Here is a 27697-nt window from a genome sequence, read left to right as displayed (position 1 = left end):
AATGCCGCGGTAACAGATGCCTTCAACTCATCATTAGTGTTATAACGTTGTTTATAATAACATATCGATGGGTAGAGACTTACGGGCAACCATGTATATTGAGGTTTTGATGACAGTAGAGGTATGAAGTTGAAATAAAGGCAATGGAATATTGTTTTTCTCAACGTTAAACACCATGTGAAATAGTCTGTTGCTAAGAGTAGAAAAGATGCTATTTTACTTTAACTAAAGCTTCAGATACTGATTTTACTACTAATATACCAATTACTATCAGATTAAAAGTATCACTAGTTGCAAACTTTTTCAAACTCAAAAGGATGGATATTTATTTTTAATTTTATTATAATATTGATAAATACAATAAGAGGTTTAATCAAACATACTTAAAAATAGGTCGGGTTTTTCATGTGAAAAATGTGTTGACAAACGAGGGTACTGAAATCTAACTGCTTTAAGTTAATTAACTGAAAAAATAAGAACTAAAATGAATAACTTACACCAAATGTCAGTAAGCAGAAACTTGCTACCAGTTCGAGGTTTCTATCTGAAACAAACATGTTATGGAAAGCAAAATGGATAAAATGAAATCGATCACTTGATCTAACTAATTATATTTCTCTCTCACTTTACACATATATATATGCATATAGATTGTTACATTAAAGAGAAAATTACCACTACTAAGAGTTGTATTCATTTCACTTTCTTTTCAATTTGAATGGTATTTATAAAAATGTATTATGACAAAACAAGTCTACTTCTAGACCCGAGACAGATAGATGCTTGTAATGATCCTTTCCAGCTGGAAAAAGCAAAAAAAAAAAAGCCAACTTTGTGTTAAAACTTCTTTGCTATCCTTTCAAATCACAATATTCTTGAGGCTTTATGACTCCATCATTAATTTTGTGAATTACTTATGTTCATTAAAATAACGAAACAATGTATAACATCCATTTATTCAGTTTTATGATATTTCCGAATAACCCCTGCAACTTTAAGTAATGCGTTTTCAGTAGGAAATCACCTTCAATCACCTGAAAGACGTCAGTTCTATTCGGTATTATGTGTAACTTTTAAATGTATGTTTCATATACTTGAACTAGGGCTATTTACCTCAATATCTTTATTTTGTATTGATAGACAAGAGGGAAGACAGCTAGTAACAGCACCCTTCCCCAATATTGGGTTAGTCTAACCGAATAGTGAGATTTGACTGCCAGCAAGCGGACTTAGAGTGCGAAGCGAGAGTTTGCTACAAAGGAACAAAAACCAAGGACATTCAGATTCGCAGTTCGGCACACTATTTACTGTACGATGTTTTAAATATACAAAATAAAAATTTTTGAGTAAACCTTGAGTAAAAAAAAAACCTTGAGTAAAACCTTTTTCTCTCACATATGTTGTGAATATCTTTGTTATTTTTATCTTTTCCATAAAAATTCACTACAGCTGAATATGTGAATATAAAACTAACACCATGGCCTAGCGCGTAAGGCGTGCGACTCGTAATTCGCTGGTTCGCGCCCGCGTCGCGCCAAACATGCTCGCTCTTTCAGCCGTGGGGGCGTTATAATGTGACGGTCAATCCCACTATTCGTTGGTAAAAGAGTAGCCCAAGAGTTGGCAGTGGGTGGTGATGACTAGCTGCCTTCCCTCTAGTCTTACACTGCAAAATTAGGGACGGCTAGCACAGATAGCCCACGAGTAGCTTTGTGCGAAATTAAAAAAAAAACTAACACATCCTTTTCCTAGTATTAATGAAAATAATGACTACACTGTATTTGCAAATAATATTTTTCAGGCTAGTTATCACAGCTAACAGCATATCACCATATCTTAACATTAGTATCTTATGTCTCCATGTCTAATATTGAGTTATTTGTATAACTGATTAATTCGTCCTATATAACACTCACCAATGACTTTCTGTAATGTTCATTTGTGTGCGAGATCACATATTTATATTTATTTATATATGTATATTACTGTTACACATTGTTAAATATTCTAGGTCTTTATCACACATTGTTAAATATTCTAGTTCTTTTCCACACATTGTTAAATATTCTAGTTCTTTATAATACATTGTCTCCAGCTACCATATGAATTATTTTGGTAACTTTCTCGAGTTATTTTCTACACCTATATCTTGGTAGTAATGGTATTGCCAGGAACTATCAAAATCAAGTCGTTTTATTATTTTATTCATCATGAAATAAATAATTGCTGTCAAACATCAGCCAAACTAAGATTTTTTACTAGCAGTCTAATTAGTCAGGATTAATATTCATTATGTCACTAGTGTATTTCAATTTACACATAGATGAAATAGAACTCTATCACCGTATATAGAATTAACGTGCTTCCCAAATATATTGGTGAAAATCTAGTGAGTACGATGCATCAAGTTGTTTAGAGTTTTCATTGCTCAGCTAGATCATATATGTGATACTGCACCAGAAAGTTTATTCACAACACATTTTCAGTTAATGATTTTGCAATTATATGACCATCTTAGTTCATGAAGTAAATCAAGTGGTAAACGCCAAAGAAGAGCTTACATCATGCTACGTAATAGCTTAGAAAGCAAGGATTGCAAAACCATTTCAATTGAGTTTTTGGAACTTCAAGTTACTCTGTTTAGTTGTGTAAACGGTTGATTTACTGGATATTACGCCTTATCACTCCAGCTGTCTTGGCTTGAGGCGATCAGGTGGTAATCACAAAATGTAGCCCATGCATTCTGCTGAACAACATTACTCTCTAGCTCAGAAAGCAAAGGTGCTCAATCTACAGGTCATTCTGTATGTGTATTTTCTTATAGCAAAGCCACATCGGCCTATCTGCTGAGTCAACCGAGGGGAATCAAACCCCTGATTTTAGCGTTGTAAATCCGTAGACTTACCGCTGCACCAGTGGGGAACAAGGTCATTCTAACCGTTGGTCATACTGTAGTTCATATGGTTACTCCAAATGGCGTAGCTCATATTTCATGTACTATTTGAGAACTAAAAAAGCAAGGGTGAAAACACCTTTTCAGTCACTAACTTTTCAGTCATATGATTGTCCTAGGTGATGAATGAGTGGTAATCATATATTGTAAATTACACATATTATCTGAAATACCTCTTAACAGTTTGAAAAGCAAAAGTCACAACACTCTTTCAACCACTAGTCACGTGGTCTAATTAATGTTCTAACTAACGATCATCTGTCCAACCCATATTAATCATAAAATTGATGCCAATAGCTTGTCTGTTACTTGAGCTTTTATTTTCACCTAACTTCAGCAATTTCTCAAATTACTCACTATAAACAGTCAAGGGAGTATTTTTAGGTTCTTTTGTGCTCACTAAGCGAGTTGTTATGACTTAAAGCAACATCATCATCCTCGTCTGACTCATTGGGCTTAAACTCATACTCCTGGTGAAATTAATGGTCGAGAGTCTAGTGTTTAACATATTTATAGAGCTTATAAGTACACTCTATGCAAGCCTCATGTCCTCTGTCACTTGTATATTAATGAAATAATTTGCTGTAATATAAGATGTGGACTGGTTCAGTAAATCCAAGTTACTCCTGCCCTTCTGGCATGTACATAACCAAATTATTTGTACACACTAATACATCTGTTTCTTAATAATCTTGCACAGCACACTTGTATTCGGGTCGCCTTTCCTATTATTTGGTGAGCAAGCAAAAGCATAAAAGGGAATTATAAAATTTAAAAAAAAAGTACAGGACGGCCAATAAAGATAAAATTAATTACTTGTAGTCATTAATCATATTTAAGATTAACTACTTCCAATTGAGGTTAAAAACAAGAATATTCAGCTATTTATTATATTTTTATGTTAATTCTACCCTCCTTTCCTTTTGATTGAACAAATTTATTACATCTTTATAGAAACTATCAGTCTTTATTTCTTTAAGAAGCTTTTTTCTCAATCACGATTAACGCTAAACTTGCAAGTCTTTTATGTCATTGTGCATTTTTAGTGTAGCTTTGCATTCTTTTTAAATGAGAGAAGGAACTCTCAACTAAGACACTGATGGCTGGAAGAATCAAGGTTAATTCATACAACTCTGTAAGCTGTTGCAGGGCTGCATCTAACTTGGTGTTTCACAAAGAATAAAGTAATTAATTCACTGGGTTTCCTTTCAAATTAGCGTCAGCGAATGAAACCGAAAGTTCACTTTTGAAGCAATGAATATCAAAGTATTCTCCATGATTATCTTGCAATGGTTTTAATGCTAATTCAGGAAATATATATATATTTTTAATTACAGTGTATCTGAATATTACCAAAGTGAAGAAACCAAAAAAGTTTATTTGTTGGTATAAAAACAAAGAATCAGGATTTATTACTAATCATTATGTGAGTTAGGGAGACATGTTTAGTGGGTTGACTACCAAAAAAAACACTACGGTACTTTTTTAAAAATTCTGAACAGATGTTTGAATTTATGTGAATTCTGAACTGACCAGTAGTGTAGTCGAAGATGAAATATATTTTACTGACTTACAGGTAGTAAAACTCATATCCTCATCCAAAATTTCACAAAAGAGATGGTTATGGCCTCGCCTATTCCATGATACAAGATATGATTTTATAACTCTATAAATTCGTTTTTTCTGCTGTTTTCGGGAGTTATTTCGTACATGTCTGACTTCTATTATTTTGTACATGAGTCTGGCAGTCTAACTAAACATTCTAATCTCTGCATCTTGGTGATCAAACAATATTACTAGGCGGGTTCTTTTGACAATTGAGTGCTGTTTTTAGGCTTACAGATCGAGATATTTATTATATTTATTATGATACATTTTTGCTCAAACTTGAATACCAAAAACAGCGATTCCCTTCAGTAGCCCACCGAATACCCAGAATTTAGCCTCGTTATCTCGCAGATTAGGTGGATCATAAATACATTCTTGAAGAACTCATCCAATGGTAAGAAGCGAACCAAAGTTGTAAAGGATAAAAGAAAACCCTTTGACTTCCTTACTTCTAAAGAGAGATTTTGAAATTAATTCGGTGTCAAAGACGATTAACAATGAATGATTGCTTCATCTCCTCGTCATTTAAAACAGAGAATAAGCGAGCCTTAACACATATTTGATATCTGGACAAATTGAGAACTGAAAAATAAACCGATAACGAAAACTGTTCAGTGGAATTCAGTTTTAGGAGATCATGGTGCTGCACTATAACATCAGTGTTTATCGTCATTTTCAAAGGATTTCTGAAAGCAGTTGTGTTTGTTTGCAAGAAAAATGTTTCATGATTATTTTGGGTGGTTAAGAATTTCAAGATGCTTTTTGTGAGTTCATTGTTATTATATCATTGCTTAAGCCGCTATAATATTAATCGGATTATCATATTACTGTTGTTTCCAGTACCTAATTTAATTACGCGAAATAAAGTAGAGCTAGAGCGAGCCCATTGTTCAATTAAAGAACTATCTATTTTTGGTATAAATATAAAAAATTCAGTCTGTTTCAATAAACCACTAAATATAGATTCATCTAGACTATAAATCAATTGCTAATCTAAACAAAACAAGTTAAAGCCTGTTATATAATTACAACGTTATAATGTTTGAAGAAATTTGTGAAAGTCTTAAATGTTAAATATCACAGTAACTTTGAAATTAGTAAATGACTACTAAATATTTTGCACTGTTGCATCGCAATATGTTACTACTAGACACTTTCACATGTTAACTTTTTTACATCTCTCGAAATTAAATTTGATTTTAAAAAGTTGATGATTATTTTCCTAAAGATTTTTTCAAGTATTAAACACAAGAATGGTTTGCAGTCGCTCAACTGTTAATTTATGATTGGTTGTTTTTCACGATAATTTCGAAAAAGATATACTTTGTTCAAAGTTTTCGAATACCATAATTATTAGTGATTAATGAAAGTATATTTAGATTTTTATGAAATAAAATATAATTTTGTGCAATAATTATCTATAGAAGAAATATTTCAAATTTGGTCCTATAGTGGTTTTTTAATCAGATGAACAAAAAGTAAGTTGGATTTGGTTTGTTTTGAATTTCGCGCAAAGCTACACGAGGGCTATGTGCGCTAGCTGTCACTAATTTTGCAGTGTAAGACTAGAGGGAAGGCAAATAGTCATCACCATCCACCGCCAACGAATAGTGAGAGCCCGACATGGCCAGGTGTTTAAGGCACTCCACTCGTAATCTGAGGGTCGCGGATTCGAATCCCCTTCACACCAAACATGCTCGCCCTATCATCTGTGGGGCGTTATAATGTTACGATCAAGCCCACTATTCGTTGATAAAAGAGTAGCCCAAGAGTTGGCGGTAGGTGGCGATGACTAGCTGCCTTCCCTCTTATCTTAGATTCCTAAATTAGGGACGGCTAGCGCAGATAGCTCTCATGTAGCTTTGCGCAAAATTTAAAACAAACCAAAACGAATAGTGGGATTGATCATACATTATAACGCTAACAAGGTTGAAATGGCAAACACGTTTGGTGTGACGGGGATTCGAAACCATGAAGTTGGATAACAAAGAAGAAGGTAACGTGTTATTTTTATGAATAACAATGAAGAAGAATTACACATTTATAGAGTTATTCCATTTTATTATTTTAAGACTAAAAATGACGAATAAAACAAGAATTTGACATTCAAATACTAGATTTGAGATAGTTTTGTTGATTAGTAATGAAAATATCGACACTCTTCTGTGGACATTATCGCTTTGGCATTATTTCCCTGTGAAACTACTTGCCCCAGTGCCTCTCGCCTGGACAGTACCGACCGCACAGGTCACGGCCTCTTCTTCTAATCAGTTTTTCGACGTCTTCATCTGTCAGACCCTATATACGAGAGATAAAATGGAAGACTTTTATAAAACTGCCAAGATACAGCATTATTTGAATAATTATGTGTAACTATCATGTAATAAGTTATAAAAACTGTTGGTAGACTTATATACATACAGTTTTGCATATTTTACTTTAAATTTCATAAGAAATGTTCTTTGTTAGATGTCAATAACATTTTCTGTGTCATATGTTACATAGTGTTTCATCAAATAACTTATTTTACAAATAATTAATATTAGCTATTGCACTATTTAAAAACGAAAGACGTAATTGTAATTAAAAATTAAGTGCGAAAAGTGTTTAAATCCTATATTTTCGATAACATATTTTTGTCTTGTCTGAACCATTATTTGATAGTCTGTGCGCATATTTCCGCTTTTAAATGGCATCTACTTTAAAGGCTCCTCGTAGAATGACATAAGGGTCACGGTTTGGATCTGATCCCCCTTATGCTATTTTCACTAGTTCTCTCTATGTTGAACGAATACGTCAGTTAGTAAGGCAAAACAAGGACTCTTGGTATATTATAAATTTGAAAAACAAGTATATATATGTATAAAATTAACTTATTTTCTCCAAATAATTAAATAGTGGATAGTTGCCAGAGGATATGGAAGTTGACTACTGTTTCTTCTATTTTTCAAGGATGGTGATAAAAATTATCCCAGTTGTGGGGAAGATTTGGAAAATCTGATAAAAGGTGCTTTGCAACAACAAAGCATTGAACAAAGTTAAGAATTACATTGAATAATCAACATGGTTTCCGTAAATGAAAATCTTGCCTTACAAATCTTTCAACATTCTTTGAAAAGGTTACTGCTTATTATGTAGATAAGTATGCAAGTTTGGTGCATCTGGGTTTAGAGAAAGCATTTTAGACGGTGCCATGTAAAAGGCTTTTCAAAAATCATCTCTTTAGATGTGTGGGCTAAGTAAACTAATTGGTAGAAGAGCGGTTGGGTGGGAGAAAGTAGAGTATAGCTACAAATGGAGTTCAGTCAAACTGGATTAATGTCACTAGTGGGGTACTTTAAGAGTCAGTATTAAGACTTTTTCTCTCTTTGACTTACGTTCGTGACATATATGAAAAAAAAAGGAATGGTTAATAAAGTACTGAAATTTGCTGATGATATGAAAGTCTTGGATGTTGCTGGCTGTAAGGAGGATATTGCTTTTTTACAAAGAATTTAGATCATTTATCAAGTTTAGCATATAAATGGCAATTGCTTTTAATTGTAATAAAAGCAAAATAATGCATATGGGTTAACATGAATTGACTTATAAATATATTCTGGATGGAAATAACCTTAACAGTGTTATGAAAGAAAAAGGATTTTGGCATAATGGTTGATCAGTCTCTTAAGCAATCCAAGCAATGTGTTATTCCTAGTGGTAAATCAAATACGATTTTAGGTTTTATCTACAGAAATACTGAATACATGTCTAAAGATATTATAATTTCATTATATAGGTAACTGGTTAGACTACGTTTGAAGTACCGTGTTCAATCTTGCACTCTTTACTTTAAGAAAGACACTGAACTGTTAGAAAGTGTTCAGAGGAGGGTTACTAAAATGCTACCTTGAATGGAGGGGTTGTCATATGATGAGAAGAGATTAAGATCCTTGAAATTGTTTTCTTTTGAAGAAGAAGAGTTATAGAGATCTGATGGAGATGTTTAAGATTGTAAATGAAACTGATAGTGTTGATGCATGCATTATTTTCTTCACACTTAATGGCGAGAACAGTAGGAATAGGGGACACTAATATAATTTTTACAGGGAAGAAGTCATCTTCACCTAAGAGAGTGTTATTTTTCTAATATGATCGTTAGCTTTTAGAGTGGGATGCCTTCAGATGTTGAAGAGGTAGTAAACTTAGGTATGTTTAAAAGAAAGCTTAATAAGTATATGAATGATAAGGACTGGGTTTTACGGTTATAATTATTTAATAGAATTAATTTAGTTTAAAGGATGGGACAGCTAAGATATCTCTGAACATTATATTATACGTTACATGAAACACTTAAGTGAAATCAGTGCTATGTTTTCTAAAGGCAAAATATTCATAATTGTGTTTATGAATACAAGACACTGTCGTAAGCATCTGTATCTAATGATAGATTCCTCTAACTTTCTTGCATTTCCTATTGAGATATGTAACTTTCAGCGTTATTTTGAAGTAATTCTACTTAAAATTATCTTTTTCCAAACAGTTTTTGATTTATAGATTTTTATATACTTCAATTATTTTACGATTTAACTTGTTTTTAAAAGATTTACTACTATCAACTTTATACTTAATAACACAATTTGTTTGTGTGTGCGTGTTTGTTTTCTTATAGCAAAGCCACATCGGGCTATCTGCTGAGTCCACCGAGGGGGAATATAATACAAGTTGATAACAAAGTGAAATAACTAATATTTCTCATTCAACATTCATGTGATGATTAACGTAGTAGATTTATATCTACAGAAAGATAATTACACACAAGTAAAATTAATTGTATTTCCACTTTAAAGTCCTCTGCTGGTACAGCGTTAAGTCTACGGATTTACAGTGCTAAAATCAGCGGTTCGATTTCCCTCAGTGGACTTAGCAGATAGCCAAATGTGGCTTTGTTATACGAAAAAACACAAACCCCCTTTAAAAAATAAAATATTACTCTACAAAAATGTCACTGCAGACATATCTGTTTACTTTTGGCACTTAAGAATATTTTATTTTATATTTCCTTTTAATGTAATATGCTGGAAATGTATTATTTAAATTTTTAAAAAACAAAGGTAGAGAAGGTTTAGTAGAAAATAGTTAAATCTTGTTTAAAGAAACGTATTATCACGTATAAAAATTACATTGCAAATTTAAGATTTTAAAAGAAAATTCGAGATGAAACACATGTTTAAGTTATTAGATGTATTGTTCAAATATGAAATCAAATAGTATGTATGAATGATATCAAATATAGTTGTGCAAAACTAATTATCATTTTACAAAGATAACTTTACATTTACTCATTGGACTCATAGATAACTGCTTACGGCGCTTGCTTGCTAATTTGATAGTTACTGGTTGCGTGGAATTTCAACTAGGGTTAAACGATTGCTGTAGATAGATTAATTTAACTGTTCTCGGTTTATGAAATTAATTTTTTTCCACCCAAATGTTTTATGTTAATTGGTGCAGAGACTAACAAGTTATATAATATTGCCGAGCTTTTAAAAATAACACTAAACCGTAAACATCAAATGTTTTACTTACACTATCGCCCTTTGGTCCTGGATGACCTGGATTGCCTAGAAAAAAAAACAATATTCACGTTACTGCCTATTTCAGTTGATAAAAAAGATAAGGGTAAGTTTTCAACAGTTTTTTTTGTTTAACTTACCTATTTTTTACGTTACAGCTTTACATGGTTTGTAGTTTATGTAATATGAGTAGTTATTTTTTATATCACATGTTTATGTGGCTGATTCCGTTTTGTCGATTTTGTTTTTCGTACATGTAATATGTTTTGACAGATATCACAACTGCTGATTTTAACGAGATATATAATTCACTTATATTACTTTACAGGTTTTAGGAAGATGTGAACTCTTTATTGAAACAGCAATTTATATATATATATATATACAGTCATGTGAAAAAGTTAGGACACCCTATGAGAGCCTGTGTATTTTTGTAACATTTTTGGATATATAGATATTTAATCTTAATTTTAACAACACTGAGAGATTATAGGAATATAACTAAACAATTAAAAATGAAGAAAATACTTTTCAAGATCTTCTGTAAATGTAATTCTACAAAAATGCATATTCTAACTGAAGAAAAAGTTAGGACACTCTACTCCCTAATAGTTAGTGTTACCCCCTTTGGCTGAAATAACTGCAGTAAGACGCTTCTTGTAGCCATCTACCAGTCTCTGACATCGGTCTGAAGAAAGTTTGCCTCACTCCTCAACGCAAAATTCTTTCAGCTGTGAGATGTTTAAGGAGTTCCTTGCATGTACAGCCCGTTTTAAGTCACCTCACAGCAACTCAATGGGATTAAGATCTGGGCTTTGACTCGGCCATTTCAGAACTCTCCATTTCTTAGTTTTCAGTCAGTCCTTGGTGGATTTACTTGTTTGTTTTGGGTCATTGTCGTGTTGCAGGGCCCAGTTTCGCTACAGCTTTAATTTTCTTACAGATGGACTCATATGATCCTCAAGCACCCTCTGATACACAGTAGAATTCATGGCGGATTCTATGATTGTGAGTTGTTCAGGTCCTGCTGCAGCAAAGCAGCCCCAAACCATGATACTTCCACCTCCATGCTTCACAGTTGGTATGAGGTTCTTTTCCTGGAATGCTGTATTTGGTTTACGCCAAACATGTCCTCTGTTTTGGTGTCCAAATAATTCAATTTTGGACTCATCTGTCAAAAGAACATTATTCCAGAAGTCCTGGTTTTTGTCTACATTCTCTCTGGCAAACTTCAGTCTGGCCTTGATGTTTCTCTTAGAGAGCAAAGGTTTCCTTCTTGCACACCTCCCATGTAAGTTAAACTTGTTAAACTCTTTCTGATTGTAGAGGCACGCACTTTCACATCAACAGTAGCCAGAGCCTGCTGTAGGTCCCGCGATGACATGTTATGGTGTTTGGAGACTTCTTTTAGCATCTTGCTGTCTGCTCTCGGGGTGAACTTGCTTGGACGACCAGACCTGGACATTTTGGCAGTTGTTTTGAAAGCCCTCCACTTGTTGACTATTTTCCGGACAGTGGAATGGCTGATTTCAAAATCTTTTGGGATCTTTTTAAATCCCTTACCAGACTCATAAGCTGCTACAATTTTCTTTCTAAAGGCCTCAGACAGCTCTTTTGCTCTCACCATGGTGCTCACTCTCACTTCAACAGTCAGGAGCACACCAAACTAAATGTCTGAGGTTTAAATATGGCAAGCCTCATTCAAAATGTTGAGTAACGATCTTCTTATCATGTGCACCTGGTGTGATACACCTATGTGTGAGTTGAGCCATTTTAAGTAGGAATAAATGTGGGGGTATCCTAACTTTTTCCTTGGTTAGAATATGCAGTTTTATAGAATTACATTTACAGAAGATCTTGAAAAGTCTTTTCTTCAGTTTTAATTGTTTAGTTATATTCCTATAATATCTCAGTATTGTTAAAATTGAGATTAAATATCTATATATCCAAATATGTTACAAAAATACACGGCTTTCATCGGGTGTCCTAACTTTTTCACAGAACTCTATATGGATACGTTGTTTTGTCCACTTATGAGTTTTATAATGCAAAGTATAATAATATTTGTATATACTTAGAGCTATAAATGGTTTTCGTACAAAGTATTCGAATTTGTTATCACGTGTATTGTTTTGATACTGAAGAAAAACCCACAAATGATAAAAAGAACAATATTTTTACCACTCTTTGATTGCTTATGTCCTATAATACATAATTCATTTTGAGATGGTACATTAAATTAAAGTATATTTTTACCCAAAGGGGATTCGAATCGCAGTTAACCAATAGAGACGTGGTTGTAGATCATTTCCCATTTCAGATTTTTGCACCTCTACCTAGGTTCTTATGTCAATACCTTGACCTAGTTAATGTGGAAAGCAATTCATCATTACACTTATTAATCAGCAATTTTTCAAAATCTTCAATTATCAAACCCTAGTTCAGAATACTATCTTCCAGGGGAATGCTGTTCCATGCTGGTCCTCATTTGTTTGCTTTATTGGTTTGGTGTGTACTATTTTCGATCGTATTGCATTGTGGGTTCTGAATAATGTGACTTTTTGTTGATCGAATATATTTTGAGAATGCTTTTCTTTATTTTTCTTTTTTATCAAGAGCAATAAAACACAAAAAAGGTATATTAACTACACCGCACAACAATTTTTGAAAAGTTTTTGTTGATTGTGACGTCTGGGTACGCACAAATATAGTTTTGGTTTTGCTTCATCACGTAGGAACTCTGAGAAATAGACAGTTAACTGTTTACCGGTAATAACGTATTTGATTGCGTTTATGTTTCTAATGCGCTATTAAGTTCAACATAATTAAAAGTGTTTTGCTCCTGATTTTCGTTTGTATTCAATGTCCGGTGCATCACGTTGCAGTGTCCAACAGTAGTCAGCAAGCATTGACGGATTGCAGTTGCCCTGACATCGTTTTTCCATTGTAGCAATGTCCTGGTGAAACTGAAGATTTCGATGAAATGGTACGTGATGGACAAATTTGGATGTGATTTTCGTGATCAGCAGCAAAAAATCTATAAGGAACACCCAACAGTGTTCAAGAAGCAAAAATTTTGTTGTTCAGTGCTATAAGACTTACGCGTTTGTATTTGATATTAAATGAGGATAACTTATATCATTGCCACACACTTCTACCTTTTGCATTACATGTTAACATTGCAGATTTATTTATATTTAATCTGTAAACAAATTAATTATTAATCAAATGATATCATTAGTAATGTTGACTTGAATATACGGTAGAAAATATACAGATTGATAACCACAAAGTTAAAACAACTTTGAAATTACAATTTGTAGTGAACTAAAATATGCACAAAGGATATGTAAAATAGTATTCTAGTTTTACGTCTTTCTTTCTTCTTTAAACTAGTTTTACCTCATCAATAATACTTTTGGTGCAGTTGGGAAGAAGAAATGAAATTTAAAAAAAAAGTGTTAAAAAGATACATCAAACATTACTACTGAAGTTTCCCAAGTACTACTACAGAAGCATTTGTTTGGTTACCTACACAAAATATTACAAAATAATGTTTGGATGATGTATATGAAAGTACATGTTTGCACATGAGCATATTCACCTGGTGGGCCTGGTGGACAAGGAGGACCAGGTGGTGGTCGGGGGTAGTGACCAGGCCAGTGAGGTCCAGGAGGAACTATCTGTGGCTGTCTATAAGGATTGTAAGGTCCAGGTGGAAGAATCTGTGGTTTGTCTTGATGGTCTCCTGGTTGGTAGGGACCAGGAGGAAGAATCTGTGGTTTGTCTTGATGGTCTCCTGGTTGATAGGGACCAGGAGGTAGGATCTGTGGTTTGTCCTGATGTCCTGGTTGGTAGGGTCCAGGAGGAAGAATCTGTGGTTTGTCTTGATGGTCTCCTGGTTGATAGGGACCAGGAGGTAGGATCTGTGGTTTGTCCTGATGTCCTGGTTGGTAGGGCCCGGGAGGAAGAATCTGTGGTTTGTCTTGATGGTCTCCTGGTTGATAGGGACCAGGAGGTACAATCTGTGGTTTATCCTGGTAATTTGTTGATGGAGGTCCTGTAGGCTGAATTTGAGGCTTATGCACTCTTGGTTTCCAGTCTTTTCCGTTTCGAATTCGTGGTCCTGGTGGAACAATATGTACACTTGAAGTCCCTCCTCCTGTAAGAATACTTGAGAAATCGGAATGACCTGTTCGAGGGCAACCTAAAGATAATAAAGAAAACATTTTTGGAACACTGTACGATTTGTGGTTACAAGTAGTTTTATAACCTTAATACTACTTAAACGTGAGGATTTGAGAAATACTTCATTTTAATTTCAAAAAAAAGGATTAACATTAATATATTATTGGGTGAGATCATGGGAACTATCCTGCCTTTTTTAAACAAAATCACTCACTTGTAACCTAATTATTTAATAGATAAAAGCCCGTCCTAATACTTAACTTAGAAATTGCTCACATATTTTTCCATTAATGCATATTCAGAAAATAACATTAACTTCTGATCAGAGAAAGCTAGCTACTTAAAATGAAACTAAATATTAACCTTGTGGTGAGTACAACTAATTACTTATACTTTTCTTGTGTTCTCACTTATGAAGTTACATATACATAGTTTACTATTTCTAATTTTAGAGTAATCAGTAATGTATTTTACAAAGAAAAGATACCCGATACACATTATGATCTCTACAGTGTTAATAACTAACATATTAATAGTACAACATCTAAGTTATAAAAATAAGCGAAAGGCCTGTAGCAGTATAACAAAATTGATTCTCACATAAAAACTGTTGCCACGTCTATTAGTAGGTACACGTATTAGTTTGTGTTTTAAACTTCTAAAAATTGTTTTTATTCTGTGTCGCTTTCAAACTGAAATCAATTTTCATCGTGTATACGTTTCTAGTAAAGCACAAAGCTACACAAGAGGATATTTATTCTCTGCCCACAACGGGTATTGAAACGCGGATTATTGCGTGGTAAGTCCACAGACATGCCGCTATGTTAATGAGGAACTACTGTACAGCTTTTATTTCAGCAGTGTTTTTACACTAGTGCCGTTTTGTATTTCCTTTTTTTTTTTTTCTCTGCTGTTATGTTTCTGGTATGGGCATCATTTCTAAATATAAATATATAAATAACACTTAAAGGACATAAAACTACAACAGTTAGTTATGGAAAATACTTTGTATTAAATGCAATGGATTTTAAGGCTTAAGTAAAAAAAATATTGGACAATAACGCATGGTTAACACCTAATCCAATGATTTATTATGCTGTTTTGCTATATTATTTTTAATAGGATAATACGTCTCTTATTATTAAAGTAATAATAACCAGTTACATTGTGGAATAAAATTACTTTTATTGATATAATAATGAAGAGTAGTTCTGTTATTGTGGAAAACATTTTTTACTCTTATGGAAATAATGACTGGTTATATCGTTGCAGAAAATGATTTTTACTCATATTATTACGATGATTGGTTGTATTTTGGTAGAAAATGACTTTCCGGTGATAAATGAAGCTTAGAAATGGTTCGATTTGAACATTTTAAATTACTCATATTTTTTCAGTGTAAAAATCTTGCTAGTTGCTTGAAGTTACCGCATTTAAACTGTGAATCTATGAATTCGTAGCTTGCATCTCTTTGCTCCAAGTACGTGTTCTGCACTACAAAGCCATAGGTAAAATAGTTAGCGCTGGACGCTGTTCATTAGAACTCTGTGCTTAATAGAGTTAGCACTAACGCTGTTTGTTACCTGCTTTTCCTCTAGTCTGTCAGGGACGATTAGTGCTTATTGTCTTTTGTGTAGCTTTGCGCGAAAATTCTAAAGCCAACGAACAATGTAGCGTGGGTTAATATTAGGAGCACATCAACAGTCTAAATATTTAGTTTAAACGTAAACAAAAAGATTCTTGTAGTTAATATTTTGACACACTGAGGCTATAGCATCTGTACTGGAATTTTTTCAAACCACTTTTATATCAAAAATTGAACTTTATGAAACTAATTGATCCGCAGTATCTGTAAATATCAAAAATCATTCTTTGAAAATGTTATGAAGTTAGTACTTGAAAGATGACCGACGAATGACAAAGATATTTATTTTTTACATAAATGCTCATATAAAGATATCTTACCTCTTTCCAAATATTTAAAATACGCATTAAGAACTTTCCCTTCCAATTTTTTCAGAGTGTGCCAAATAGTATAGAAATCTGCAATATATATAAACATTTCCTAATTAAATGTTTGCGCGTGCAGACAGACAAACATACACACACACTTTATTCAATGATAATATCTTTGAAAATATTACACAAACTTCTATTAATTTGACAAAAATATGTTTTAATAGTCTTAATAACAAATTTCAATGAAATAAAACTTGAGACACTGTATGTTTTAATATTGTGTCTATAAAAATAGCGTTGCTGATAGTAAAACTTAAATAAAAGCTAAATGCAGGTAAGAGATATAAATTTTATAAATACCTGATGATTACTACTTTAATAATAAAAATATGTCAATGATACTACAATATTTGTGAAAGTTGTTTTCAACAGTCTCTTAATGACATACGGTGAATAAAACTGATTAATAAATTAAATTACGACATTTATAATGAAACGATATTTAATATGCAAACTGGCAACTAACTTGACAACAATAGTCGATACAAATTCGCAGAGTAACTGAATGCATCAGAGGTACATACTGACATTCTTTTTGGTTTTCATAGGTAAACTAATTCTTTTGGAACAAATATGTAAGAACCACTTCTGACACAAAATTTTCCTACACTTAGTAGATCGGCATGGTAAGATGGTTAAGACGCTCAACTCGTAATCTGAAAGTCGCAGGTTCGAATCTCCGTCACACCAAACATGCTCGCCCTTTCAGCCGTGGGGGCGTTATAATGTGAAAGCTAATCTCCCTGCTCGTTGGCAAAAGAGTAGCCCAAGAGTTGCGGTGGATGGTGATGACTAGATGCCTCCTTTCTAGTCTTACACTCGTGTAGCTTTTCACGAAATTCAAAAACAAAGAAACAAACAAACCTACGTTCAGACTATAAAGATATGTTCAGAAGAGAGGCTTAGAATTTAAAAAGAAACAGTGATATATCAGACATTTAAAACAAAGGACTATATTTCAACTTAAGGCATTAAGATCATTCAGAAAGAAGCCTGCAAAAAAGTCATGGTACGCAATCTGTGGTATCTTATAACAACTGAGTAACCATGAATACAAATACCATTGCCATCCACATATCCAACATAATCAAGAAGAATTTCTGTATTTCTAGACACAAGCTATGTGTACATAAGCTGTTTTCTAACAAACCTGTAACACAGACCAAGTTGGTAGCATCTTTCTCACTTTGTTGTTGGAGTAACATGGTGCCTCTTTTCTTTGAAGAACTCTTGCCTGATTCACCAATTACTGTCCTCATCATCAAAAATCCATTGTACCTTATGCCAATACAACAGCTCATCAGTCCACCACCAATGGCCTCTCTCTTCTGTGACTGGACTCAATGGCCAGCCAGTTCCCACTCTTGGAAGCTTTTTGTCTCATTACAAACTCTTTCCATACCTATTAAGGATTAATGTTAGGTTTCTCGTGGTGGAATCCATCAATGCTAATTGCCTTGCTTGTGGCAATACAACCCATGTTTATGAGCTCTTCCACTAATGATACCTCCTCGCTTTTTCCCGTGAATAGTTTCGACCAGAGCTGGGGCTGGAAACTATTTTAGCAACTAAATACTTTGGGGGGCCCTGCAAAGACTACTTAAATCGGTCTCAGGCATTATCAATCACATTTTACGTAACTTTAATATAACGTTCAAAACACACAGGAAGACTTCTCTATTATCTTACCACTCTTCTCGCAGACCTTTCAGCTCCTACACAGGATACACCCCCCTTCAGTTTGTAGGACAATTATCCTGTACAGAAAACCATCTCATGTCAAACAATAAGACCCCTCAGAAAGGTTTCAATCCTCTATAATGCTGATATCCCTGGTTGTAAAATTCTCTGATTCTTGCTACTCTGTTTTATTTTCTGTCGAATGGACTGAATAGGCCCTCTAACTGAAGGTTCATAAGATTTGTTTGTTTGCTTGTATTTAAGTACAAAGCTACCAAATAGGCTATCTGTGCTCTACTCACCACGGATATCGAAACCAGGTTTCTAGCATTGTAAGTCCGCAGACATATCACTGTTCCATTGAGGGCGTGTTTAAAAGATAGCAGACTAAGGAGTGTGACTGTGAATCCTTTGATATTCAAATAAAATTGAATGCAAGACAAAATCAAAAGATTCATAAAGGTAAAATGTTCATTCACAAACAAAAGAAAAATAAAACTAATCAAAGGCAATTATGTGTGTCAAACCAATAGAAGCAAGGTAAATATTTTACTGAAAATCTCTTACCAGCCTGTTGTATTCTCATTGCAAACTGAATTAAAAGCTATAACTTAAAATATAAATGAAACCCCAAAGTTACCATGAAGTAAAATCTTCAAACATTAAAGGTAATATAGCTAAAACAAAATTATCTTTGCTTTGAACAAACAGTGATCTCGAATTTGAATCGAATTCACTAAAACATACATTAACAACTATTGGTTCATTAGCTATGCCGGTCTCTAGAGCTTTCCGGGGTTTAATGAATCACAGATACATAAGTTAAAGTTCTTTGAAAAGTTTCTAAGCTAAGTTTCAGAGGTAGACCTGACTTTATATACAAAAGTATAGCACTAACAAACCAGGTTTGCATCCCAAATGCCTATTTTATACATAGTATTCACTATTTGCCAAACTCTAAAGCGTGGCTGTTCTTACATTATTTAAATTACTCGATAAGAAAAACAGCTTTTCATTTATGGACGTTACATATTATCTTTCCTATAAGAAAGTCAGCTAATTAAAAAGTACTTAGCTCACATTTTGTATGCTATACAAACTAGGAAAGATAAAGTATTAATTGTGTTTATATTCGTATTAAAATTGGAAAAATTAAAAAACAGTTATTTTAAAGTAAAACATTTTAATTAAGGGGTAACAGGCACATAGTATCGTTCCATACCACATCTGTTAGGCTAAGTCAGTTAGTTCTTTCAGCAAACGTTTTTCACAGATCAATAAATGAGTTTTTCAACTTTAAAATGCTAGAATAATAAAAAATAATAGCAAATACTATTCGATGCATAAGGCCATATGATACTTCGTAATGACGAATACTTATAAATTAATAATATTTCCTGAAGTACAGAATGTAAAAATTATGCCACTTTTATGCATTTTATGTTCGTAAATTGTCACTAGTTTCATAGCATCTCTCTTTCTCTTATCATGTAGTTAAACTATTGGCCACTTTCAAAAATTCACATTAGTAATTAAGTAAGAAAGTATTAATATGTAATAGAGAAAATAAATGTTTGATTTATAGACTTAAAAACAACAAATTATAAATCTGTCTCGAAAACAAATATATATATATGTGTATATACGTATAAAGCCTGTCACAGTTGTCATAATGTTTAAACATTAGAAAGTCCGAGGATTTCCTTAAACTATTAACAGTATCTAAATAAATGTAACATGTACATTGTAAAATACCTTAATTACAGCAATGGATATGCACATTTTAGATTTACATTAGACAAAGAATCAGTTTAGAAAATAGTAGCATAATTTGTACATACTCAAAAGAATATTTAGAATACTTTTATAATACTTTAGAAATTTCATCATTATGGCATAGAATTACTATTTTAATATTGTGTATTCGATTAATAATAATATATATTAAATAGCAAAAAGTAGATTGAAAAATATCTTACGTAGGTCTACTTCTGAGCAATACTCACTAGCATTGAAATTCTTATCTGAACGTTTGTAACTAAAGACTTAATCAGGGATACAGAGTAATACAAGAGTTACCACACACATACAAAGAGAGTTATTTTAATCGTTATTTGAACGAAATATTTCACCTGAAATGTAAAATCTGCGAAGAAGACTTTTTGATTATATCTAACAAACTTTCTACCTTTTCATACCAGTGTTAGCAATTAAAACATAACTTTGATGGACTTTCTGTGTTCATATTTAATTTATCTTAGAAGCTTTAATAGAGTTTTTACCAAATTGAAAACTATGTAGAAAACCACAATATTTTATACACACATATTGTTGGTGATTGAGGTTACTCCTTGTTCGTTTTATGGAACAAACTCAGCCTAAGTAAATAAAAAACGAAAAACGTTATTAAAACATTAAAAGTACAGAATAATCTACAAATCAAAATGCTGTTCTTTAATAAAAATTGCAAATCAATTTATTGTACAATCCCGCCGTTTATCCACTTCGCTGTTTGTGGGATATTTTCAGATTTAGATTTTCCTTTGGATAATCGGTTATGATTCATAAGGTTCAACACAAAACATTTTAGAGGAGTAAATCTAATTCTCTGAATGTGACGGAGATCAAAGCAAAGACTAGAATAATATAAAACACAGTAAAATGATATCTGCCAACACATAAACTTTATTAATATTAATAAGAAAATTAAAAACTTAAGCTTTACTTTTTCTGTTGAGGATTGAGCTTGAAAGAATGTGTGTGTGTGTGATAAAAAGAGCTAACTTATAGGGCAAAGCATTATATGCGACGTTTTATGATAACATTATTTTCAGGAAGGATATTCTATTTACGCCACTGCTTATCCAATAGAGATATAGAAAATAATATATTGTCAAAGTTTCTCCTGACTCGCCAGTAGAAAAGGTCTCTGCCTACTTTGAATAGTATATTCTCCTTTAAAGAAGACTTTCCTAGAAGGAGGCGGGTGTGATACACTAGGCGAATTATACATTTCAATAAGTAACTTGAGCAAAAGAAATGTAGCTACTTTTTGAAAAAAAAACATTGTATAATTAAATTAACATGCAGTTATACTTACAAAATATTACAAACTCTTATGTAAACTTCAAGAGTTCAATTTACTTTATAATGAAGATAGGAAACATATAATATATATTTTATTGTTTCATATTATGTTATGGCCTAGCGCGAAGGCGTGCGACTCGTAATCCGAGGGTCGCGGGTTCGTACCCGCGTCGCGCCAAACATGCTCGCCCTCCCAGCCGTGGGGGCGTTATAATGTTACGGTCAATCCCACTATTCGCTGGTAAAAGAGTAGCCCAAGAGTTGGCGGTGGGTGGTGATGACTAGCTGCCTAGTCCCTCTAGTCTTACATTGCTAAATTAGGGACGGCTAGCACAGATAGCCCTCGAGTAGCTTTGTGCGAAATTCCAAAAAAACAAAACAAACATATTATGTTTTACATCACGGTATGTCACATAATGGCATAAGTAATTAATTTTAACATAATTTAGTCATCGTTAAAAATTTTGGTTTAAAATCTTACTTCTAAACTGTTACCAAAACAACATATTATAATACTATTTTGTTTTTAAGAAGATATTTTAAAATTTCAAGAATGGTTCATACATATTTCCAGTTACTAAAGGATATTTCTAAAAGAAAAATACAAAAGAGAAAATTATAAAAATAGATTATTGTTTTTGATGAAGTGCGTCTGATTGTAATTTGAAACAAAAATGAAGAAATATTAGCGGCCATGACTAAAAGTAAACAAAACTTACTGGAAATATTTTATCATTTTTACTGCAGAATTATGCATTATAATGCAGTGATGTGCAAAATAAGAAGGGATGTTTTCTCTAGTAGTATTGACGATAAAAACATTTTAATCAGACTGTTTTTGTCCTACGCTAGTACAGCAGTAAGTCTAAGGATTTATAACGCTAAAATCAGGTATTTGATTCATCTCGGTGGACTCAGCAGATAGCCTGATGTGGCTTTGCGATATGAAAACACACACATTCACTATTTTTATCTTCTCAATCAAAATTAGAGCTTCAACATTCGTACTAACGATAATTTCCCAAATTTATATTTTTGTTAAGATTAATTTTGTTTGTGGTTTAGCAACTTTGTATTATTTCCGTTTATATTTTAATTATATCCGCTTTCCATTCGAAATAACAAAGTGCATAACAAAAATAAAAAACAACATTTCTTCCATAATTTATATGGTATTATATGATATTAATATAATAATAATAACAACAAAGAAATCATTCGTGTTTAAAATTAGATGGTAAAGTAATATTCTATTTCAATAACGCACAGGTCGCTGTCGTGGGTAGTGTGAGAGGTGCGTCATCAAACTTCGGTCGCCATTGTTACAACACGAATTTAACTGAATCGAACCACACAACTTGAAATGTGATAGCTTTTATATTTTTTACGTTACCGTTGTATTTGTGTACTATTATACATAAATTACACAGGTTAAACTGAATTAATCTTAACAGGAAATAAAGGTTTTGTGAAGTTTTAGTGATTTCAAACTCTGAGGCTCCAATTTTGATTGAATTGATAAAATTAGTATACATTGTGATTAAAATATTTTTCACTGATAATACTGCTAAAGGAACATCCCTTCTGTTGTAGTACACCACTGCATTATAGTGCATGGTTATTTTACAGTAAAATAGAATACGATTTCTAATGCAATACTATTTTAAAATCTTTAACTTACATTAATACACGAGATGTGATTGCTTTCCTACAACCAGCTGCAGCGGAAAACAATAGAAGTTGAAGCGTTATGAGTCAAATCAAAGCACTCCTAGCCCCTAATTCGATCTTTCGTATCCGCTTACAAGTTTTTACAAGTTGAGTTTATGTCATGTTTAATGGAGGGACTAACCCTAACGTATTTGGGGATATTCAGACATAATGAGTTAAAGTATATGATATGAATTGGCAATGGACATTCTTATTTTTTTACTTTTTGTGAGTTTGATAATACATATCTCAGTTTTGGGTTTTGTTTGGGTTTAGTGCACAACAAGCTTTTCGGTAGAATATGTAACTTTTTTTTTCTACAAACTAAAATAAATACATGTATAGATAACAATAACATTACGAATGTATTATTGTTTACCATGGTTATTTCATAGAACAACCTCGGATTGTCCTTTGAAGGGAAACAATTTTGATATTTTTTGGTTGCAAATATACAACATTATTCTCTTTCACAAAACACCTCGTATCTGTGTATCTTTCCCGAATTTTTTATCAAAATAATTTTGTGTTCGCAAAACATATTAACAGGCTAACTGTCTATTGATGTGGTCAACATTTAAGTTTTACCAACTCTCATCGCTAGACTCTCTGGGTCTGACCTCATCCATAATTATCAGGATGGTTTGTAACGTTATTAGGACCAGAACGATCCACTTTCATACAATACATGTCTGTAAAGTTCCTTTTTCCAAAGCAATAAATTTATGGAAGAACTTATAAATTAGGTATCAGCTAAAATATCTTAAGGACATATATTATAATGCTCATTCCTGAAATACAACATTTTACAAAGTATCAGATGCTCATGTTGCGAACATTTATTATATATAATCTGCATTTTAAACGTCTTTAATGGAAATAAATTGGTACATTTTCATATTTAATTCAAGAATTTAAAATGCTAAAAGTAAGAATAAAAATAACGATATTTTTTAAATTATTGTTCTTTATTCATACCAAAACATATTTTAAATTTATTCTTACCTGGGGGATGTGGAGGGGAAAACCTTTTAATTCTGTAATTAATTTCATTATCAGTTGCGCTGTTGCTTTCAGCAAAATGAAGCTCCAATAATCCAGACAGAATAAAAAACAAGGCGATCTTTATTAGGCCTCGCATACTGACCAGTCTTTTTTTTTATATATAAGTAAAGCAGTTGCTTTACTATGACAAACTCAAGCCAAACTAAGGCAAACAAGAAAATTCTATCGGTTTGGAACACTTGTTATTCAAGCAGGTATGAAGAAAACACTCTGTTTATTATTTATTAGTTGGTATAAAGCCGTTCACGTGATAGGACGAAAAGTTACTTTTCAGATGATTGACAAGATTCACATACCACGAGATCCCTCCTACTTACTCTGTATTAACTAATAATACAAGCAACATGTCAGAGTGAGTTAGCTAGTCACGTGGAACTTTACTTGTTAGATCACCATCCATCCAATTCTTTCATCAGTCTCCTTAAGTTATTTATACTGAGAGGCATAATAAAGTTTATAGAAAAAACATGTTTCTCACGCTCTGTGCTTTAATTGGTTTTGTACAAAAGTACCAATTTGGTTTTACCTTTATTGTCAGGGATTTTCAAAGTTAATAAAACATTTTGAGCTTTTATGGATATAAAAATACTTATTTTCAAGTTTTTCAGTTTTTGTCTTTATTAAACAACGATTACTTACTTTTTGATAACACAGAATATTAAGGTTACTTCAGATTAATTTACAAACATATAAGTGTCATCCCTAAAATGTGTACACGATGCGAAAAACATTATGTATTTGCACTTAAAATTAAAAAGAAATATTATGGAAAATATTTAAGATTTTCAAGTTATCAAGTTTTTAAATATAAGTGGTCTGAGATTTTTCTACAGTAGGTGTCAGTGACTTGTTGACTATAAATTTTAACAATAAACAGACAGATCACAATCCACTTGCTTTAAAATAATATGTTAAAATCAAGTCAAACGTATGCACGAAATTTCTTTTCACTATAGGAAATAACATTTTTATTTGAAACTCTAAGTAATTATATTTTCTTGTCAAAAGTCCACACAAGCTAGTTCAGTTACTTTAGAACTATTAAAGTCGCTCACGATTAAAAAGGGAGATGACTACTGTTCATTGAGAGCATCAAGATCTGACTGATCATAGGTATCTCCATCAAGCAAGAGGAGAAAAAAAGTGATGGTACAATCCAAGGAAACCAGGATGGCGACATAATCAAAGGGTGTATTAAGTGAAAACGACAAGGCGGGGAAGTTCAGATCGACCAGTGTTGCTACCCCACCATGCATTCGTTCATCACACAATCTGTCATTCCGGTATAAAGAATACTGTTGAAAGGTGATTGTATCAATAGGTTTCAGAAACGTTTCTTATAAGGAAAAACACACAAGATGATAGGAATCAATGAAGTCCATAATGTCATTTATGCAGGTGGAGGAAAGCTGGGTGGAGTACCCTTTGGTTTTGACCACATCGTTTTTCTTTATTAGAAGGAAGTCTTTCGATCTCCATGGATTATGCCCTTGATCGAGTCGGCAGGTCTCTGTCAATAGATGTAGATTAACGACTGAGGGTGAAAACAAATAATAAATCTACATCTCCGGACCAAAGAAGATGGATCTGAGCATACGCCAGAACCCGGGGCTAAAGGAAGTGGATTCAAACAGTCACTGGAATGAATGATGGGAACAAAGACAGGAGTAGATGTTAACTTGTCAACGTCTTTATCCAAAGAGGGCAAAAGATTCTGCATATGGTTTGAAAACGACTCTGTTGGAGGAACGGAAAGACCTGTCTGCATTCCCACTGAAGTAGTGGTATGTCGTACAGCAACATATGTCCGAGAAGGAGATGAGGACAATAACTCTGATAATCGGGATAAGAAATGTTGTGAACTGTTTCCAAATATTGTAACCCTTTCTCCTCCATCAATCTCTGGACAAGAAGGAAAGTAAGAGGGGTGAGAGCCACTACAATTACAACAGTGAAGGTCCAGTTTATACTCGCGAGCATTATGATCTTTGCCACCAAAACAAGAACGTATCAAAGAACCATGAACCATGAAAGACAACTTAAAGACAAGTGACCGAATCACTGATACTCAAAACATCTGAGAGGGTTGTGAATATAGCAGATAACGCGTCTTGACTGCGGCCATTGGACGAGATGACTTAAGCGTCAAAATTAGCACATTCCGCCCTTACGAGTGCAGATTTATTCCCTTCGTATGCAAGACGAGTTCACTGTGTTTTGCGAAAGATGTTTCCACAAAAATATCCTCAGAACATAGCTTCTTGAGTGACTTAAGACAGTTAGCAAGTCTCTCTATTCCCTTCTGAATAAAAAGGGAGACATTTGTCCTATTGCCCTAAAGATTTGTCTGACAAAGAATGCAGTATCAAAAAATGAGGAACAGGTGTACAAAAGTTTGAAAACTGCTGTTAAGAGTCTTCAAGACAGGTTGTTTACAAATAAGCTTTTTTATTATTTCTCTTTTATTTGGAATTGGAGATCCATAATAAAAGAAAAACGATTCAGTATCCAACGACCCCAATCATCAAGGAGCCCTACAAAAGAACGCACTACAATGCCAAACGAGGACGCTGCAGCAATATTAGGGTTTCGTGAGCACCATACCCAAACATCAGTATCAGACACAATGTGTGTACAGCACCCGTTGAGAACGTCCAATATTGGTACTCAGTTGACCTTAGCCCAATAGGACTAGCCAACTGACCCTGAAGGGATCATCCCAAGGCCACTCGTCTACAGCAATTCAAGAACAAAGTAGTGTGTTGGGGTTGAAACACGTGGGTAGATGTTTAGATCTCAGAGGAGGCAAACTGAAAGTTCAGAACCTTCTTTGGGAAGTCCCCTTACCTAGTACATGAATCCACCTCAAGGGGGCATGCTTGAATAATTATGTAAAAATACTAAAATATTGAGTTTGTTGACCATGGGACTCTACATGTTTTCATTAATATATAGTTTTGCGTTTTGCGTAGTTTATTGAAGTGTGCTTTTGATGCATTTATCCATATTGTACAGGCATATTCTGTAACTGGTTTTATACATGTCTTGTAAGTTTTTGTTATGTCTTTTAGTGAAGCTTCTTTTGTTGCCAGTCATATTTCTAAGGTAACTTGCTTTTTTCCCTCTAGTTCTGGTTTTTATGCTATTAATGTGTGGTATCCAGTTTGATTTTGAGTCAGATGTAATCCCTAAGAATTTTGCTCATATTTCTTTCTGTAAGAGATTCCCGTCCAGATTTTTTGTACGATTTTGTAAATAATGTAATTTGTGTTTTACGCGTATTTATTTTTTCTCCACTTATTGCACTACATTTTCATTTCGTTTATTAGCAATTGTATATTGTATGATGCTGTTGTTGGGTAACACACGAACAAAACATTTTACACAATCTTGTACTGAATTTTATGAAAAACCAAAAAGAACATTTTACAGAGTCGTGTACTGAATTTTATGAAAAAACTCACAAACAGAAAACTTTACAAGATCATGTACTGAATTTTATGAAAACAAACAAACAGAACATTTTACAAAATCTCGTACTGAATTTTATGGAAAAAACAAACACACAAACAAACAGAACATTTTACAGTCACGTACTGAATTTTATGAAAAAACATAAACAAACAGAACATTTTATAAGATCGTGTGCTGAATTTTATGGAAAACACACAAACAAACAGAACGCTTTACACAATTATGTACTGAATTTTATAGAAAAACAAATAGAACATTCTAATCAATCATGTGCTGAATTTTATGGAAAACACACAAACAAACAGAACGCTTTACACAATTATGTACTGAATTTTATAGAAAAACAAATAGAACTTTC

At 33.1% G+C, this 27697-nt stretch overlaps 2 protein-coding genes across 7 annotated transcripts in view; both read right to left on the bottom strand.

The window, feature by feature from the left end:
* The window catches only part of LOC143225971 (RNA-binding protein 41-like), a 42086-nt gene extending 41420 nt beyond the window's left edge, over positions 1-666 (bottom strand). For 3 of the 5 annotated variants that reach the window (XM_076456271.1, XM_076456251.1, XM_076456261.1), the window contains exon 1: positions 498-666. In XM_076456271.1, the coding sequence (XP_076312386.1) occupies positions 498-557 (60 nt within the window). In that variant the 5' untranslated portion in view covers positions 558-666. Of the gene's footprint in view, positions 1-383 lie in introns of all 5 variants that reach the window. The other 2 variants (XM_076456244.1, XM_076456281.1) reach the window with 2 other exon arrangements.
* Positions 667-6601: 5935 nt separating this feature from the next.
* LOC143225962 (uncharacterized) lies at positions 6602-24088 on the bottom strand. 2 transcript variants are annotated; one of them, XM_076456232.1, is made up of 6 exons: positions 23806-24088; positions 16270-16347; positions 13883-14323; positions 13721-13831; positions 10130-10164; positions 6602-6859 (listed from the first exon to the last, which is right to left on the bottom strand). In XM_076456232.1, the coding sequence occupies exons 1-6, from the start codon at positions 23939-23941 to the stop codon at positions 6764-6766; spliced, it is 897 nt and encodes a 298-aa protein (XP_076312347.1). In that variant the 5' UTR covers positions 23942-24088; the 3' UTR covers positions 6602-6763. The 2 variants fall into 2 exon arrangements, with proteins under 2 accessions (XP_076312347.1, XP_076312343.1); XM_076456228.1 differs by having other exon boundaries at positions 13721-14323; positions 23806-24082.
* Positions 24089-27697: the final 3609 nt, after the last annotated feature.

Source organism: Tachypleus tridentatus, chromosome 1 (genome assembly GCF_004210375.1).
Source record: "Tachypleus tridentatus isolate NWPU-2018 chromosome 1, ASM421037v1, whole genome shotgun sequence".
Lineage (NCBI taxonomy): Eukaryota > Metazoa > Arthropoda > Merostomata > Xiphosura > Limulidae > Tachypleus > Tachypleus tridentatus.
This window is presented reverse-complemented; position numbering and strand designations above follow the sequence as displayed.